The sequence below is a fragment of the Pavona decussata genome, unplaced genomic scaffold (genome assembly GCF_977016875.1).
Source record: "Pavona decussata unplaced genomic scaffold, jaPavDecu1.1 SCAFFOLD_46, whole genome shotgun sequence".
NCBI lineage: Eukaryota > Metazoa > Cnidaria > Anthozoa > Scleractinia > Agariciidae > Pavona > Pavona decussata.
This window is the reverse complement of record NW_028145468.1, coordinates 1213278-1230728: the sequence shown is the minus strand read 5'-3', so window position 1 is coordinate 1230728 and position 17451 is coordinate 1213278. Positions and strand designations below refer to the sequence as shown.

Sequence of the window (17451 nt, the reverse complement as noted above, 5' to 3'; positions counted from 1 at the left end):
AAAAAACAAACAACTAACTGGTAAAAAAAAATTGCAGGAAAAAAATAAACAAAAAACAACAATCACCAAATCAAAACAAAACAAAAAGACAGTGCCCATTTCCTTGAAGCAATTGATTTTTACCCATTTTTTTTTTTAAATACTATACTCTTGATGCTGGATACCACAATTCTTTTGTTGTGAAGAATAGAAGTACAGTGTAAATGACGCTCTGTTGTATAGAACGTGGAAAACGAACCACGAACATCATGCCAAGAAACGCAAGCGAGCCAAAGAAAGAAGAAACACGGCAGTGAATGCGGACAGCAAATGGACATGCATGTTCATCTTTGGGCCCATTTAAACGGTTTCAACATTTGCTTCAACATGCGTTCAAAAATTTGTTCAACCAAATGTCGGGGGCGTTTGAACAGGTCGTTCAACATAATTGAAAGTGCAAAAAAAGTCGAAAGCTTCTTGAAAGTATGTTGAATCAGGAAGAACAGAAGTGTCAAGATAATTTTTTTTTAAGTCATGCGTCTACGCACGTGCAAGGCGTGCAACTTTCATTGACCAATCAAATTGGAGAACGTAACCGATTTTACCAGATATTATCTGGGTACGAGATAACATGGAAGTTGGGGAGTTTTACTGGAGGGTAGCTGATATCGAGAAGAACTGTCTTTAACACAAAAACAAACACTGGTTTATGAACATAGTTGGCAAAGAATAAACTGAACATAAACCTCCTGGGATGAGTAGATCCCAAAAAATGTGTGTAACTGATGGCGACTTGCCATGATTTTCACCGAAAATTCGCTTCACACAATACTGAATGTGATTTAAGTCTACAATGACTTAACCTTCGGGAAATGTTCAGCTGTTTTCTTCCGTTTACAATTCATTTCCTTTGAGAGCAACACCAGCTGTGAACTGTTTGACCATGCCAATTTAAAATGTTGTGATTGGTTGATATTTTCCCAAGTTGTAATGGCTTGAAAGGTGTGTCAAAATAAATTAAGAATTGTAATTTACATAGTAGGCGATAGGAAATTGTTTATGCAGACAAGTGGATCAAAATTGGCAAAATCAAGTGGCTTTCTTAAGCTTCGATGCTATCAACTTAAACCACTTAAAGCTATTGTTAAAGAAAGCATGGATCCGACAGATAAGCAACTAGCAGAAATGCTTACAGAGCTAAACGCGAGAAGCAAAGCCAGAATTGCCCTGGAGGCAGGATTTTTCGCTGTTATTTTATCACTGTGTTTTGTGGGAAATTCAATAACCCTCCTCATAATGGTGTTAAATCGCAGGATGCGAGTAGTTCCAGCCAACATGTTCGTCGCATCGCTTGCTATTTCGGACTTCTCTTTGGCTGCCCTTTCCAGTTTTTCCGGTTTTGTTGTATTGTCGACATCCCATTGGCCTTTCAGCAACACATTTTGTCAGTACCAAGGATATATGGCCATAACTTTGGCTTTTGCTTCGATGCAAACTTTGGCCATGATGGCGGTGAATAGATATTTTCGAATCGTCAACCCAAAGAAGTACCAACGCTACTTCAGCAAGAAGAAGACCATGACCATAATTTCTGTGGCCTGGTTGTATTCATTTTGTGCCCCGTTACCTTACGTCATAAGCGGAAACAAAATGGTTTTTCATCCCTCAAAATTCTTTTGTTACCTTCAGATAGACAGTCGTGCATTTACGACACTTTTAGCGATAGTCTACGTTGGCTTTCCCACCTTCATAATAATCTACTGTTATCTAAGAATTTTTAAAACAGTCCGTAGTCACAACAACAATTTTCAAACCTCTTACGTTGGTAACAGCGCGGTGAACGTGGAAGAAATTAAGGTGGCTCGCACTCTCTTCGTCATAGTGGTGTTTTTCAATCTGTGTTGGACACCAGTTTTTGTCATTGATATCGTTGACACCATTCAAGGGAGCTGGATTTTCCCACGTGAAGCTTACGTCGCGTACAGCTTTCTGGCCACTATAAGCAGCGCTTTGAATCCCATTATTTACGGTGTGCTAAACAAGAATTTTCAAGATGAGTACTTGAAGATTCTTCGCTGCAGATACTGCCGCTCACAAACGACTGTAAAACCGCTGAAAGTGGAAAATGGAGGAAGCGTATTAGCAAACAGCCGGGATGATGTTACTAGTCGCTGTAGGACGGAAACAATCACCGAACTGTAAAGAGAAGGCTTTTCTCAAATAACAGAACAGTAAACTACACGGTAATATTCAACTTCAATCGTCTCAAGAGTAGCTACTTTTCTGTTTATGCCCAACGCAAAATCAGAAATTAAAGTCTGCTTTCAGCTGTCTTAAGAATTTAATTTGCACCCTAGAGCCTCAAAAACCTGAGCTAGAAACATTATGATTAAAAAACAAGTCTGGAACGGTACCGGTGATAATCTTTCATTTGAATGCGTTCACGGGTTGGGATTTTTTTTTCAACTGATTCGAAACTTAGCGTCATATTACTCATCCACGAAGACAATGGCTCGACTATGAAAGAGAAAGCCCTAACCTTACAATCCTGTACTCCCTTCGTGACTTTAAACTACTGTACTTTAACTTCTTTGTGCCCCGTTAACTTGGGCTTCGATCGGACTTCTTCCATCAGGAAAACTCCACAGTGCTACACTAGAAAATGCAGCCTCGTTGTAACGAGCCTTAGTGAAATGAAATGAGGTTAAATGGGCTAACACACCGTAATCCTCAGCAACACAGAAGATTAATATCTAACTCAACTAGCTCAAACACCGAGAACAGAAGTGCCGGTTTTTTTTTTTTTAACTTATTACATGGTCTTCTTTTAAAAGAGCGACCGTGAAATGTGATATATCCCTAAATTAACGAATTTTGTAGTTTATAAGACCCCTTTCACTGGCAAGGCAAAATCTAGTCAAAGTTATTTGGCTGATTTTTTTTTTAACACCAAGCGATAAAGAACTAGCGTTATGACATTTTCACAGCAGGAAAGCCTTTTGGTTCCGACTATTTTTCCCAAAACTAATTAAATTTAATTAAAATTTCCCCAACAAACGATCTTAGGTATCTTAATTATAAGATAACAAATGAATGGTTTGTCAATGTTTGACATATTCGTATTGCAATTGGTTCATCACCTTCACTCAATAATTAACAAATATTTAGCAAAATATGGCGATTTGTCAGCGGCAAATAATTAATTGGTCTACGAACCACTAACAAATCACGATATTTTGCGATAACCGAGTTCAATAAACGTTTTGCCATTCTATCACCGAGTTTGATTTTGCTAATTATTTTAGAGAAGCGGTGTCGTGACAGCTCAGGGAAGCGATCTGTACTCGGATGTTCAGTTATCGTGCTTAAAATAAAGTCAAGTTCATATGCAAGACTATTAAGGTGGAACACGATAGATTTATCGTGTGTAATAATTTCCTAGTCTAGAGAGCATATTCCGCACTCGCTAAGCTGACAGCCTTTCACAAGACCAATACACCTTTTCCGAGTTGCTGTAAACCTGATTTGAAAGCGAGGCTAACTGCAAAGCTTTTCATCTAAAAAAACTAATTACCCAGGCCGTGAGGCACCGAATTAGGTTTTCAGTCGCTCTTTTTAAAAATTGTTGTTGTTATTATTATTATTATTATTATTATTATTATTATTATTATTATTATTATTATTATTATTATTATTATTATTATTATTATTATATGTATATTTCGTGTCGTCATTCTCCAAAGACTTCGTATATGACCAAACGACGTGTAATATAAGACTTTGGGCAGTGAAGAACGTTATCTCGGAAAGTCTGAATGAATACTTTTAAAATCATCTAGAAATAGTTTACACTACAACTGCCCCCGCTGTTTAAGACTGTTACAAATCACTCATCTGCGATCTGCTGCGCGAAGAATTCGGTTTTGGAAAATGATATGGCTGCATTTCGCACCTTTACATCCGTCAAGATTGGTCACTCATCCTGTAATAAGATGGTCAATTTTTGAAATCAAGGAAAATCAGAAAAGTAATCAGCGCGCAAAAAGACAAAGATTACACAACCATGCGACTGACTTGCACTTTATCTCTTAACGGTTGCTTACTGACATAGCCGAATGACACTTACCCGGTAAGAAATATTTATGATAACCAATTTCTTATAAAACACACCGTTGTTTACTGACTCGACAATTTAAAAATTATGCACATGCTTTCTCATGTCGTCACACTAGTGTTAAAAATTTAATTGCACTAGAGGGCAAGTATTCATGGTAAGGGACCATATCGTCACCCACATAACCCTAACCCTACATATAGTCTCCCAACCCTCCTTATAGTCACCTTTTCCTTATTATGAAGTATACACTCGATTGCAAAAACGTTGACACCTAAAAAGCATAAACCGTGAACGATGAGACCCAACCGATTTCTGGGTAGTGTTTAAACAATAACCTCATTTCCATAATCAATAATTTACCATTCTCTTCTTTGCAAGAAAGAATTCAGTGCTGACTTAATTCTTCCTAACAATTTTCTACCAAATATTGCTTAAGTTCATTGACTGATTTGAACTTAGGCAAATCGCGATATCACTCAAATTGGCCCTCGGTGGCCAACTTGGACACTTTAAGGAAAGCTTGGACTGTTTCCATTATTCACCACGTGCAACTAATTTTGGTCATCAACCGTCGCACGAGAATAGAATATTATGCAAATAAATTTAGTACACTTATACCCATAAAGCCATTGGGTTTCACCGTTCACGGTTTATGCTTTTTAGGTGTCAACGTTTTTGCAATTGAGGGTATGCTCAATAGAGGATTTGGGCTTGTTAACGTCAGATCAATCTATTTATTATATGGTATTGACTATTTACGAGCTCTCGACGTTTCAGGGATGAAAAAAAAAGCAGAAAATTAATCCACGCTTTACGACCTAGTTAATAAATTAATGCAGTCTGATAGGTAAGGTAACGAGGTTGCTACGTCATCATTATCCATTTTTCCGCGCGCGCCCTGTTTGGGCAACATCGACATTGTTTCTAAAAAAACAACTGAATATTTTTCACGATAATCATAATACATTTAACTGTTACTACTATTACGCGGGGACTCCAAGGATGCCTCCTCAGGTTTTGGCCTCTGGACCAAAAAAGGCTGTGGGGGCAATAATGTTTAGAACAGTTCAAATGCTTCATTTGCAACAATTCTTTGTCAATACAACAAATTGGGAACCGAAGACAAAAAACCGAAGCAGTCGTGCTAATACTACAATTTGGCACGATGCAAGTAGGGAGTTTAAAACCTGTATCAATTTTATTTATGTATTCTTAGGAAGTGGTAAATGTAATGTACAGTGAAACCTCTCCTTACGGACACCTCTATAATGCGGACACCTCTCTATTACGAACATTTCACTTGGTCCCTAAGAGACCAAATTGCATATAAAGCCAACTTCTCTAAAACGGACACCTCTATCAAAAGGACCGCTTATTTCTGTCCTCTTGGTGTTCGTAATAAAGAGGTTCGACTGTATTTCATCACGATCTGATAATATAATTGTGACTTTTCCCTATGAGCAATATTGTGTTACAAGGGTTCGATTTATAAGGGTTTGTATGGAGACAAAACCTAGTATTTATTTCAAAACGTATAAGTTCAAATGTTTTGTGAATATAATTAACTTACCTGTTGCTATCTATTGGTTATTTATTGCCTCACTACTGATTTAAACGAGTTTGGGGAGTTAGGGATGCTGGACCGCGTTACAAGCTCAAGGCTTTGAAATTGAAAACCTAATTGACATATCTACATCCAATTTTTTGGCGCACTAATGAGACGGCTAAAATAATCCACGCTCTTTTTGCGTTCTTTTCTTCCGGTTAAAATTAAGAGAAAAGTTCTCGGTATGTCCATATTTCACACAAATCGATAAGGAGGTGAGTTTCTAAAGAAATTGCGGTTCTGCGTCGGTGGGGAGTGAGAAACGACTGTTTGGTAAATCAACAGAGTTTATAACTAAAGGTAAATTGGCCACCGTAACCTAACGGTGGCCAATTTACCTTTAGTCATCAACTCCGTTGTTAAAACCAAACATTCGTTTATATTTCACAGTTCAAGTTAATCCGAAGTTGAAACCATAACATCTGAGCAACAATTTTCCATGGTATTATGTCGGAAGCGAAAGTTATTGAGCACAATGTTTTTCTAGTTTCCTCCTTAATGTGCTCTAAATTCAGAGGCTGTGTATTAAGTACGATTGTGCATTCAGATTTTTGTTGTTACTTTCTCCTCATGTTTCCAATTCTTTTAATTTGAAAATTCACATAATTGGAAATGTAAAACTCAAGAAGACATGCAGGTTTTTAGCGCATTCAGCCCGGAAGACGCTACTTAGTCAAATGTTTGTTTGGACTTGCAACTGAAGTTTTATTTGTATAAACCCGACCGATATGAAAAGTGACATTAGCATATTGTTTCATGTATCTTTCACTTAACAGGTGATATTAGACAAAAACATAAAAGACGAAGGCAATAGCTAAATAAATGAACTTATTTTACTAACAATAACTCCTTAGAGTCATGATAAAATCAGTCTCATAATTAAGAGAAGATTCATTGGCCAAATACTCATTTATCTAGCGATATAACGAAATTAAGCCAAACACAAACAAACTTCAAAAACCACTGAATGCGAGAAGAACTTTGATTCACTTTGTATTGAAGAAATTTCCAGACTTGAATTTTGCTCATGTGCCCTTATGCATTGATATTTGAAATCGGCGAAACAAAAGTCAATTGAATATCCTTCATGCTTTATTTTTTCTTCCATCGTCTTCGGGCTATCAAATGGGACAAGCGCCTTCTCATTGGTTGGTCATTTCCTTGTGAATTAACCCCAGCTTTTAGACCATATGTGAAATATTTTTTGCTATTGGGATATATAAGACCAAACCACAGCTAATAAAACATATCTTTTGATACATAGCAAATGGATGTAAGGAATTATCCAAGTTTAATTTTGGTCATCCGCCTTTATGCATTGATAGTTGGATTCTGCGAAACAAAGGTCAATTGAAAATCCTTCAAGCTTTGTTTTTTCTTCCATCATCTCCGGCCTTTCAAGCGACTTCTCATTGGTTGGTCATTTCCTTGTGAATTAACCCCAGCTCTTAGACCATCCGTGCAATATTTTATTCTATATATTGGGATATATAAGACCAAACCACAGCTAATAAAACACATCTTTTGATATATAGCAAATGGTGATACGGGCTGAGTGTTTTTTAAACGAGGATGAATTTCACGGAAAAGCAACTTGCTGACATGTTAAAAGAGTTCCAGTCAAGAAGCAAGGAGACAATCATTTTGGAATCAGGATTCTTTGCGCTAATTATATTCTGTATGTTGCTTGGAAATTCTCTCACTCTTATAGTTGTGGCTTTAAACCGTCGGATGCGAACAATCCCAAACATGTTAGTGACATCGCTCGCTCTCACAGATTTCACTCTAGCAGTCATCTCTGCCGGTCCACTAGGCATTGGTGCGTTGGTGACATCTCGGTGGCCTTTTAGCGATGCCGCTTGTCAGTACCAAGGTTATATAGGTGTCACTCTGGCTCTTGCCTCGACGCAAACGTTAGCCCTGATGGCAGTAAACAGATATTTTCGAATCGTTAAGCCAGCTAAGTACCAACGTTATTTCACCAAAAAGAAAACGACGATCATGATTATTGTGGCGTGGCTCTGGTCCATGTGTGCACCATTACCATACCTCCTCAGCGGAAATAAAATGTTGTTTCATCCATCCAAGTTCTTCTGCTTCCTTAATATCGATAGCGGTGCGTTCACAGTTTTCATGGTCTCAGTTTACATCGGCCTCCCCACCTGCGTGATCTTTTACTGCTATCTCAGAATCTACAAAACCGTTCGCAGTCACAACAACAATTTCCAGACCTCTGGAAGTGGAGCAAGCACTGCAAACGTGGAGGAAATTAAGGTGGCTCGCACTTTGTTCGTCATTGTGGTGTTTTTTAATCTTTGCTGGGTGCCCGTTTTGTTGATAGATATCGTGGATACAATTAGTGGGAGGTGGATCTTCAAACGCCACACTTACGTAGCATACACCTTTTTGGCCACTGCAAGCAGCGCTCTAAATCCAATTATATATGGTTTGCTAAACAAGAGCTTTCAAGTGGAGTACTTGAAGATGCTTCGCTGCTTCCACTGTCGCTCACAAACGATTGTAAAACCGTTCTTTTTTGAGAGAAGGGCAGGTACGGGATCCTGATGTAGGAAATATCATTACTTGTGCTACCCTCAGTTGTTACCCAAGAAACGTTACTTTTTAATTTATTAACTTAAATTTTAACCATTCTAGTGAAAGCTTTTTAGCAGAACGTTCTCATAATGCTGCTTGTTCTATTTCTTTTTTTTGAAAACATAACAAATTATCTAAATTATTTTGCCTCTGTGTATAATCAATGTTTATAACTATTCCTAATATATTTAATGACTTTTTCAGAAATGTAATTTTTGGCCGTCTGATAAAAATATGTATTGCATTTTTTCAATAACATTCAAGAGAAAAAAAAAATGGCAGTTATACTTATATTATAATAGGACCATGGAATTAGCTGTTCTTGCAATGTGTTGAAAGAATTAATTTTGGTCCTTTCAAATTTAGCATTACGTTTCTCCTTTCACCTGTTCCGTTTCAGATTTTCATTAGATCGTGCAAAAACAAAGGTCTTTCTTTCACGTATTTATCCTATTTTCTGTTCTGTTTGCATTGTCTAAATTAAATTTTATGATTTTGTGTGTATTTTTATTTCGACCATCAAGCTTCTGAAAAAAGGAAGATAGCAGCACTTTACTAAAACTTGTGAATTCGTTTTCAAACGAAAGTTATTGAGCAGAATGTTCCTGTAATTTTCAACTGCATCCGCTTTATATTCAGAGGCTGTGGACCAAGAACGATAGCGTATTCAGATCTTTATTGCCACTGAAGACTTACTTTCTCCTCATGTTTTTAATTCTTTTAATGTAAAAATTCACATAAATTGCTATGTAAAACTCAAGAAGACAGGTTTCAGCACATTCAGCCGCACGTTCAGGCAAAGTAAATGTTTACATGGACTTCCGACTGAAGTGGTATTTGTAATAAACACGACGATATGAAAAGTATTTTAGCATGTTTTTCGTGTATCTTTCACTTAACGCCTTAATTGGCAAATCCTTTGGACTTTTTCTGCCAATTTCCGGGAAGCAGACGACCAAAGGGATTTAGTTGTCCTATATGAAGGTCTCCCTTGGGACGCCAAAAGTGTTCGTATTGAATCATGGTGGCTCACGAGTGAAGTTGTCTCTCTGGTCGTTCTGTGGACTGAATGTTGGATCTACCAAAACAATTTGGGCGGGATGTGACTTGCAAAGAACACAATGAGTGTGATATTTTGGAAGAAGGACCGAATGGCTCGACACTTACTACAAAATTGAGATGGCGGGCCTTGCATTTAGCCGTAATATCCAAAGTACCCAAAATGCCTTTTGGGCGCCAAATACGAAACCACAGTCTTTCAAAAGTGGCTCTAATCAAATGGCTGAGGCTCAACTCGCTGTAGGCGTGAGATCGAGGCAAAATTGGAGACAGGTGCTTAGTCATGACGTGAAGGTCTGCCTTTATTAGGGTATTTTGTATTTAAAATGAGATTTTGAATTATGGAATTGAAAGCAAAGATATGTGTTGTTTAGCTACTCTCCAGGACGCATAAAACGGGCAGTTTTGGTTTTGCTTGAAAACAAATGTTGGTATGCAACGGCAAACGGTTAAGCCTCAAACACTTACTGGTTGTTACTAGAAACAGACCATAATAACCAGGTTTCTGGATTTGAGAACGTGGCCAATCTTTTAAACAATAAGTTTTAACAAACTGTTAAAGGGTTAATAGGTGACAACGACCTAAAAGACGAAGGCAATATCTAAATAAATGAGCTAATTTTACCAGCAATCATTCCGTAGCTTCAAAATTAAGCAAAGATAACCGAAAACAAACACGAAATTAATCCATAGAGAGACAAAACTTCAACAACCGCTGAACTGATTTGACATGGCCTTTGAATTTAAGGAATTTTCCAAGTTTGATTTTGGTCATCCCCCTTTTTTAATTGATATTTGGATTCTGCTAAACAAAGGTCAATTGAAAATCTTTCAAGCTTTTTCTTTTTCTTCATCATCTCCGGCCTGTTAAAGGGGAAGTATCATGGGGTTTTTGGCCTCTTTTGTTAAAAATGGTGAAATAAGACCTTCACTTTGCTACAAAATAATTCATGAACAAGGAGAGGAGAGAAGTCAACTCAATTCTTAAAAGGAACAACTCGTGATCTGTTCTAGCGCATTTTGGAAACAAAAATAAGAAAACTTGAAAAACATTAGCCTAACATTTTTCAAGTTTCAATCCATTCCGACGTACTCTGTCTCTGGCCAGAGGCACTAATCGACAGTTTTGTTGCACTGGGGTGATAATTTATAACGAAACAAGACAATTATTTTTTGTTTCTGTTGTCAGACAAACATTTTTGGGGTTTTGAAATGACAGCAAATTTTCGTGATACTTCCCCTTTAAGTGACTTCTTATTAATAATAATAATAATAATAATAATAATAATAATAATAATAATAATAATAATAATAATAATAATAATAATAATAATAACTACTTATATAGCGCTTATCCAGTTCTGTTCTAAGCGCTTTACAAAGTAAAAATCATATTTGTTTAAAATAATTCGAAAAAAGATGAGTCTTAAGTTTACGTTTAAAAACATTTAAATTGTCGCAATTACGGATGTCGATAGGTAGTTTGTTCCAGAGTTCTGGGGTCGAAACAGCGAAAGCTCTGGAGCCATACGACTTTAAATTATGGTTGACATGACATAGGCGAAATGCGTCAGACGACGATCGGAGCGTTCTTGAAGTTGTATAGCGGTGTATCAGGTCTTGTATGTAGATGGGGGACTGTTGGTGAAGAGCTTTGTGGGTGAGCAGAATTATTTTGAATTTGATTCGCTCGGAAACTGGAAGCCAGTGGAGTTCAAATAAAATAGGGGTTATGTGGTCATACTTGCGAGAGCCTGTGATCAGTCGAGCCGCGGCATTCTGTACTGACTGAAGCTTTTTAATGACATATTTCGGAACATTGTATAAGAGAGAGTTACAGTGATCCAACTTGGAGGTTATAAAAGCGTGGACTAGAGTCTCAGTGGTTGTAGTGGATAGCAATTTTCTTATACGAGAGATGTTTCGAAGATGATAGAAGGCAGATTTACAAACAGAATTAACATGAGGGAGCATCGACATAGTACTATCAAAAACGACACCAATGTTTCTGGAACATAGAGACGGCTGAATTGTATCAGATCCAAAACGAAGTGGAGGTAGAGACTGTTGAGGGCAATACTTCGGTTTTGTCTTTGTTTAGTTTCAGCTTGTTTAAGGACATCCACTGATCAAGGTCAGATAAACATTTCTCAATTTTAGCGATGCTGTTGGTTAGTTCCAGATCGTCATTAGTAGAAAAGGAAATATACAACTGAGTATCATCGGCGTAGAAATGAAATTGCATGTCGTGGAGACGTAGAATGTCGGCAAGTGGAGCAGTGTAAAGGAGGTAGAGAATGGGCCCAAGAACGGAGCCTTGAGGTACTCCACATTTGAGCTCAAGAGACTGCGACTTCCTCCCGTCAATTAAGACAACCTGCGTGCGGTTAGTAAGGTAGGAGCGGAGCCAATCGAGTGCAGTGCCACATATAGAGAATTTGGAGTTCAATCTTTTGAGCAATATTTCGTGGTCGACAGTGTCAAATGCAGCGGAGAGATCAAGTAGCAGGAGCATGACACAGTGACGATTATCAATAGCACGCAAAATATCATTATGAACGCGAACGAGGGCAGTTTCGCAGCTGTGAAAGAGTTTGTAGGCTGATTGTAGCGGCTCTGTTAGTTGGTTAAAATCAAGGTAAGCTTGAAGACGCACAGCGACAACCTTCTCAATAACTTTGGAGATAACCTTGAGGTTCGAGATAGGCCTAAAATTATCGAGAACTTCATGATCCAGATTTGGTTTCTTTAGTAGAGGTGTTAAAACGGCGTTTTTAAGAGACGAAGGCAAATGACCAGATTCCAGCGACAAGTTTACAATCCTACAAATAGATGGTAATAGCAAGTCGAAGTGTTCTTTCAGTGCAGGTAAAGGGTCTAGACAGCATGATTTCTGTACAACAGAACAAGCAATTTTCGATAGTTCGGAATTCGAGGTGGGTGAAAAATTGCTAAGCTCACAATCAATGGTGGAAATGTCCAAGGAAGAAAAGAATTCAGGAATTTCTGGAGGAGTAGGTATGTTTCTGATGCGGGTTATTTTATTTTCAAAAAAGGTGACAAATGTGTTAGCGAGATCCTCAGCCGAGGAGCTGGTTGGGAAGCTTTTCTCTGCTTTCCTGTGGAGGAGACGGTCAATTGAACGAAACAGGGCTTTGTTGTCTTTGCCAGCCTCCGAAATGAGATTAGAGTAGTAACCCATTTTTGACTCGAAAATGATATTCCGAATAACAGCGCGTTGATTTGCATAGTGTCGATAGTCTGATTCAAGTTTGGAGCGTCGCCAGCGCCTTTCAAGCTTGCGGCAGGTTGATTTTTGTTTTCTGATTTCCTCACTATACCAAGGAGCATTAGGTCGTAAGGTGATGATCCTTGTGCGCAGAGGTGCATGTTTATTCAGGATTGACCATTATTGGCTGGTCATTTTCTTGTGAATGAACCCCAGCTGTAAGACCATCCATGCAATATACTTTTTTTCTATTTGGATATGTAAGACCAAACCCCAGCTTATAAAACGCCGCTTTTGAGATACATAGCAAATGGTGATACGGGCTTTCTGTTTAAATATATAGGATGAATTTCACGGAAAAGCAACTCGCAGACATGTTGAAAGCGTTAAGTCAAGAAATGATGGAGAAAAAATCATTCTGGAATCGGGGTTTTTTGTACTATTTATATTTTGTTTGTTGTTGGAAATTTTCTCAGGCCAATCGGGTCAAACGTTGAACTTCGCATGAGACGAACTAAATTGCAATTTGGGTCGACCCAAATGGGTAAAATGGCTCGACCGTTGGGTCAAACGTCGAACATAATTCGTCAAACCAAATTCAGAGCAGCAAAAACGAATCTTTCGGTTAGCACGATTTCAGCGGAATTTATTCATGAAGGACGTTGCCTACTTTTGTTACTACGCATACGTTCTGCGCATCTCGAGATACTCGGGTTTCCTATGGGTGGTGGCTACTAATACAGGGATATTTTTCCGCGGTTTAAAACTATGCGGAGAAACCAGAACTTGGCAAGTGCTCTTGGTATTTTAAAAAAATTAATTGGGGATAACCATGCATTTTTCAGACATAAGTTTTAATTTGATAAAAAATGTCATACATTGCTTTGTATTTTAGCACTTCTTTAGACTGCAAGCAGTCCCTTTCTGGTTAGTCGAGATGGTGTACCCATAGCGCAGCGAGACTGGAGCGAGGAGAAATACACAAGAAGAGACTGGGGGAGAGAAGGAAAAGAAAGGGACTGCGCTCTTAACTGTAACAAACGCGTTCGAATTTCCCGTCGCTCCAGCAACGGAAAATTCCGATTGGTCCATAAACAATAGCTGCTGTCAGACAAGTTTGATGTGTAATTAACTTCTTCACACGTTTGATGTCAACACTTCAGATCACTAGGAAAATGGCTTCGGTGAGAGAGAGAGTAGCAGCAATGTGTTCGTAAATTTAAGCGATCAACTCGGCGGCTTAGTCCTAAGAGAGGAACAGAAGAAGCTAGCAGTAGAAGCGCTTTCTTGGAAAATATGTAATGGTCGTTCTTCCCACTGGTTTCGGGAAATCCATTATTTATCAAAGCTTCGACTTTGCCAATACGGCCTCGATTGTGGTTGTTGTTCCGTTTCGCAGTATTTTCCAAGACCAGTTGCAGTCAAAAGACTTTGGTTTAAAAGCAGTTGCCTTCAAGATAGAAGATCCCACAATTATTTAAAGACATTTGTGCCAACAAGTACAGTGTAATTTTCGCATCCGCGCGGAACAAGCTTTGCCGGCAAAATTCACCGCAGGATGCTTTAAAATGATATAACAACAGCTTTCCAGTTAATTTGAGCCACGCTCTTAATTACACTTGGGACGTTTGTGTCGTCGATTTCTTTTACTCTGGGCCCTGAAGAAAAATTCGAATTTTGGCCTTTTCAAAGAAGCTCGGCGATTATTCCCCTTCGCTCCTAATGTTCTGGCCCGGTGTTCTGGTCATTGAATAACAATGCGGAGTTGTTATCTATTAGCTGTCATTTTTAATTGGATTTTTAATGGGTTTAACGAATTGTGGGCGGAGTTACCCTGAACGCGTCCGTTACAGCTAAGAGCGCAGTCCCTTTCTTTTCCTTTCCCCTTTTTTCCGCCTCTCCCCAAGCCCCCCTCCGCTCGTTCGCTCTAGCTTTTTTTCGCGCTCGGCTATTTCGTGCAACCTCTCGACTATCCAGAAAGGGACTGCTTGCAGTCTAGCACTTCTTAGAATTATCGTTTCTTAATTATAATTATCTCTAAAAAATACGTAACCGCCAGTTTTCTTTTTGGATTCTAAAAGACCTTGCTAAGATCTGCTTTTCCCGCAAAAATTCCTCTGTGTTAGTAGGCACTGTATTAGTAGTTGCCATGGCACCAAGCACACACCGTTATTAGTATTCCATTAATAATATAGCGGTGGTTAGCTCGAAAGCTGAGCTCCTCTGACCACCCTAGACTTCTACCAAAGCCATTAACTTCGAATTCTTTCTTTTCTCCTTTTATTTGTTATTTTATTCCTTTGTTCCTGTATACAATGTAAATACTATATCCGAGCGTAAATAAACTGAAACCGTCCTTAAGTTCGATTCATGAAAGAGCGACGTTCGTCCAACAGTCGATCTTCACACGTTCTACTGATTTGTCTAAATTAGACGGAGAAAACGTCTTGGTCGATCCAAATTGAGTCGGACGAACTCAATTGCGTCAAACGTTGATCTTATCATGAACTTAATTCGCTCAGTTTAGTAAGTCTCATGTGAAGTTCGACGTTTGACCATGGCCTCACTCACAATCCCGAACATGTTAGAGATATCGCTCGCTCAGAAATTTCTATTTGGGAGCTTAGTCATCTCAACAGGTGATAAAACCTTAAAGATGAAGGCAGTATCTAAGTAAATGAGCTAATTTTACCCGTAATAATTAAGAAGCGTCATGATAGTTAAACAAAGATAATCGACGACGATCACGAAATTTATTCATACACACAAAAAAACTTCAAACACCGCTGAATCTGAGATAGCCTTTGATTTATTATGAACGTAAGGAATTGTCCAAGTTTCATTTTGGTCATCTGCCTTTATGCATTGATAGTTGGATTCTGCAAAACAAAGGTCAATTGAAAATCCTTCAAGCTTTACTTTTTCTTTCAACATATTCGGGCTATCAAATGGGACAAGCTCCTTCTCATTGGTTGGTCATTTCCTTGTGAATTAACCCCAGTTTTTAGACCATTCATGCAATATTTTTTTTTTCTATTGGGATATATAAGACCAAACCACAGCTAATAAAACACATCTTTTGATATATACCGAATAGTGATATGGGCTGAGTGCTTTCTTTTTAAACGAAGATGAATTTCACGGAAAAACAACTTGCTGACATGCTGAAAGAGTTTCAGTCAAGAAGCAAGGAGAAAATCGTTCTGGAATCAGGATTCTTTTCGCTAATTATATTCTGTTTGTTGCTTGGAAATTTTCTCACTCTCTTGGTTGTGATTTTAAATCTTCGGATGCGAACAATCCCGAACATGTTAGTAACATCGCTTGCTCTCACAGATTTCGGTCTAGGAGCTACCTCTGCCGGCCCACCAGGAATTGGTGTATTGGTGACATCTCAGTGGCCTTTTAGCGATGCCGCTTGTCAGTACCAAGGTTACACAGTTGTCACTCTGGCTCTTGCCTCGACGCAAACGTTAGCCCTGTTGGCAGTAAACAGATATTTTCGAATCGTTAAGCCAGCTAAGTACAAATGTTATTTCACCAAAAAGAAAACGACGGTTATGATTCTTGTGGCGTGGCTCTAGTCCATGTGTGCACCATTACCGTACCTCCTCAGCGGACATAAAATGCTGTTTCATCCATTCAAGTTCTTCTGCTACTTTAATATCGATAGCGGTGCGTTCACAGGTTTTATGGTGTCAGTTTACATCGGCCTCCCCACCTGCGTGATCTTTTACTGCTATCTCAGAATCTACAAAATCGTTCGCAGTCACAACAACAATTTCCAAACCTCTGGAAGGGGAGCAAGCACTGCAAACGTGGAGGAAATTAAGGTGGCTCGCACTTTGTTCGTCATTGTGGTGTTTTTTAATCTTTGCTGGGTGCCCGTTTTGTTGATAGATATCGTGGATACAATTAGTCGGAGGTGGATCTTTAAACGCCACACTTACGTAGCATACACCTTTTTGGCTACTGCAAGCAGCGCTCTAAATCCAATTATATACGGTTTGCTAAACAAGAGCTTTCAAGTGGAGTACTTGAAGTTGCTTCGCTGCAGCTACTGTAGCTCACAAACGGCGGTAGATCCCTTCGTTTTGGAGAAAAGGGAGGGTACGGGAGCCTGATTTAGGAAATATCATTAGTTGTGTTAGCCTCTTGGTTACTCAACGTGGTTGTCAAAACCTTTACTTTTTTTTATTTATTAACTCTTAAATTTGAGCAATCCAAGTGAAAACGTTTCTGCAGTACGTTCCCAACAGTAATGCTGTTGTTGTTGTTTCCAAATTTTAATTAACAAATTATTTAGATTTACCCTAATTAGACTAGGGGAGCGGATCTTGCTCGGGCGCACTTTCAAGGTTTATAACTTTTCCTGATATACGATGAAGCACCGTCAAACTTTGTGACTTTTTCAGAAATTTAATTTCTGTCGTATCGCATTATTTTCATTCACATTCACGACAACAAACATGGCAGTTATACTGAAAGTTTAATAGGAACACGGAAAGCTGTTCTTGCAATGTGTTTGAGTAATTGTTTAAAGTTAGCATTATAATATAGTTCTCCTGTTCCGTTTCAGTATTTTCGTTAGATCGTGCGAAAACAACGGTCTCTCTTTCATGTATTTATCCCATTTTCTGTTTTGTTTGCATTGCCTAAATTAAATTTGATAATTTTGCTGTATGTATATTTCTTCCATCAGGCTTCTAAACATGGTAAGATTGCGGTACTTTACCAAAACGTTGAATTTCTTATTCATTCGTTTGTTTACTTTAGAAATTATATATTTAAAGCCATTGACATTTCGGCAATCAAACTTCTGATTAAACAGAAGAAATATAGTAGCAGCATTTTACTTAAAAGGAA

At 38.4% G+C, this 17451-nt stretch overlaps 2 protein-coding genes and 1 pseudogene across 2 annotated transcripts; all 3 read left to right on the top strand.

Annotated features, from left to right (window-relative positions):
- Positions 1-1134: 1134 nt before the first annotated feature.
- Positions 1135-2455, top strand: LOC146482377 (neuromedin-K receptor-like). Its single transcript, XM_085107117.1, has one exon. The coding sequence runs from the start codon at positions 1135-1137 to the stop codon at positions 2179-2181; it is 1047 nt and encodes a 348-aa protein (XP_084963243.1). The 3' UTR covers positions 2182-2455.
- Positions 2456-7198: 4743 nt separating this feature from the next.
- Positions 7199-8267, top strand: LOC146482376 (melatonin-related receptor-like). The gene has a single exon (XM_085107147.1). It carries the CDS (start codon positions 7275-7277, stop codon positions 8265-8267), a length of 993 nt encoding a protein of 330 aa, XP_084963273.1. The 5' UTR covers positions 7199-7274.
- Positions 8268-15716: 7449 nt separating this feature from the next.
- LOC146482375 (beta-2 adrenergic receptor-like) lies at positions 15717-16709 on the top strand (annotated as a pseudogene).
- Positions 16710-17451: the final 742 nt, after the last annotated feature.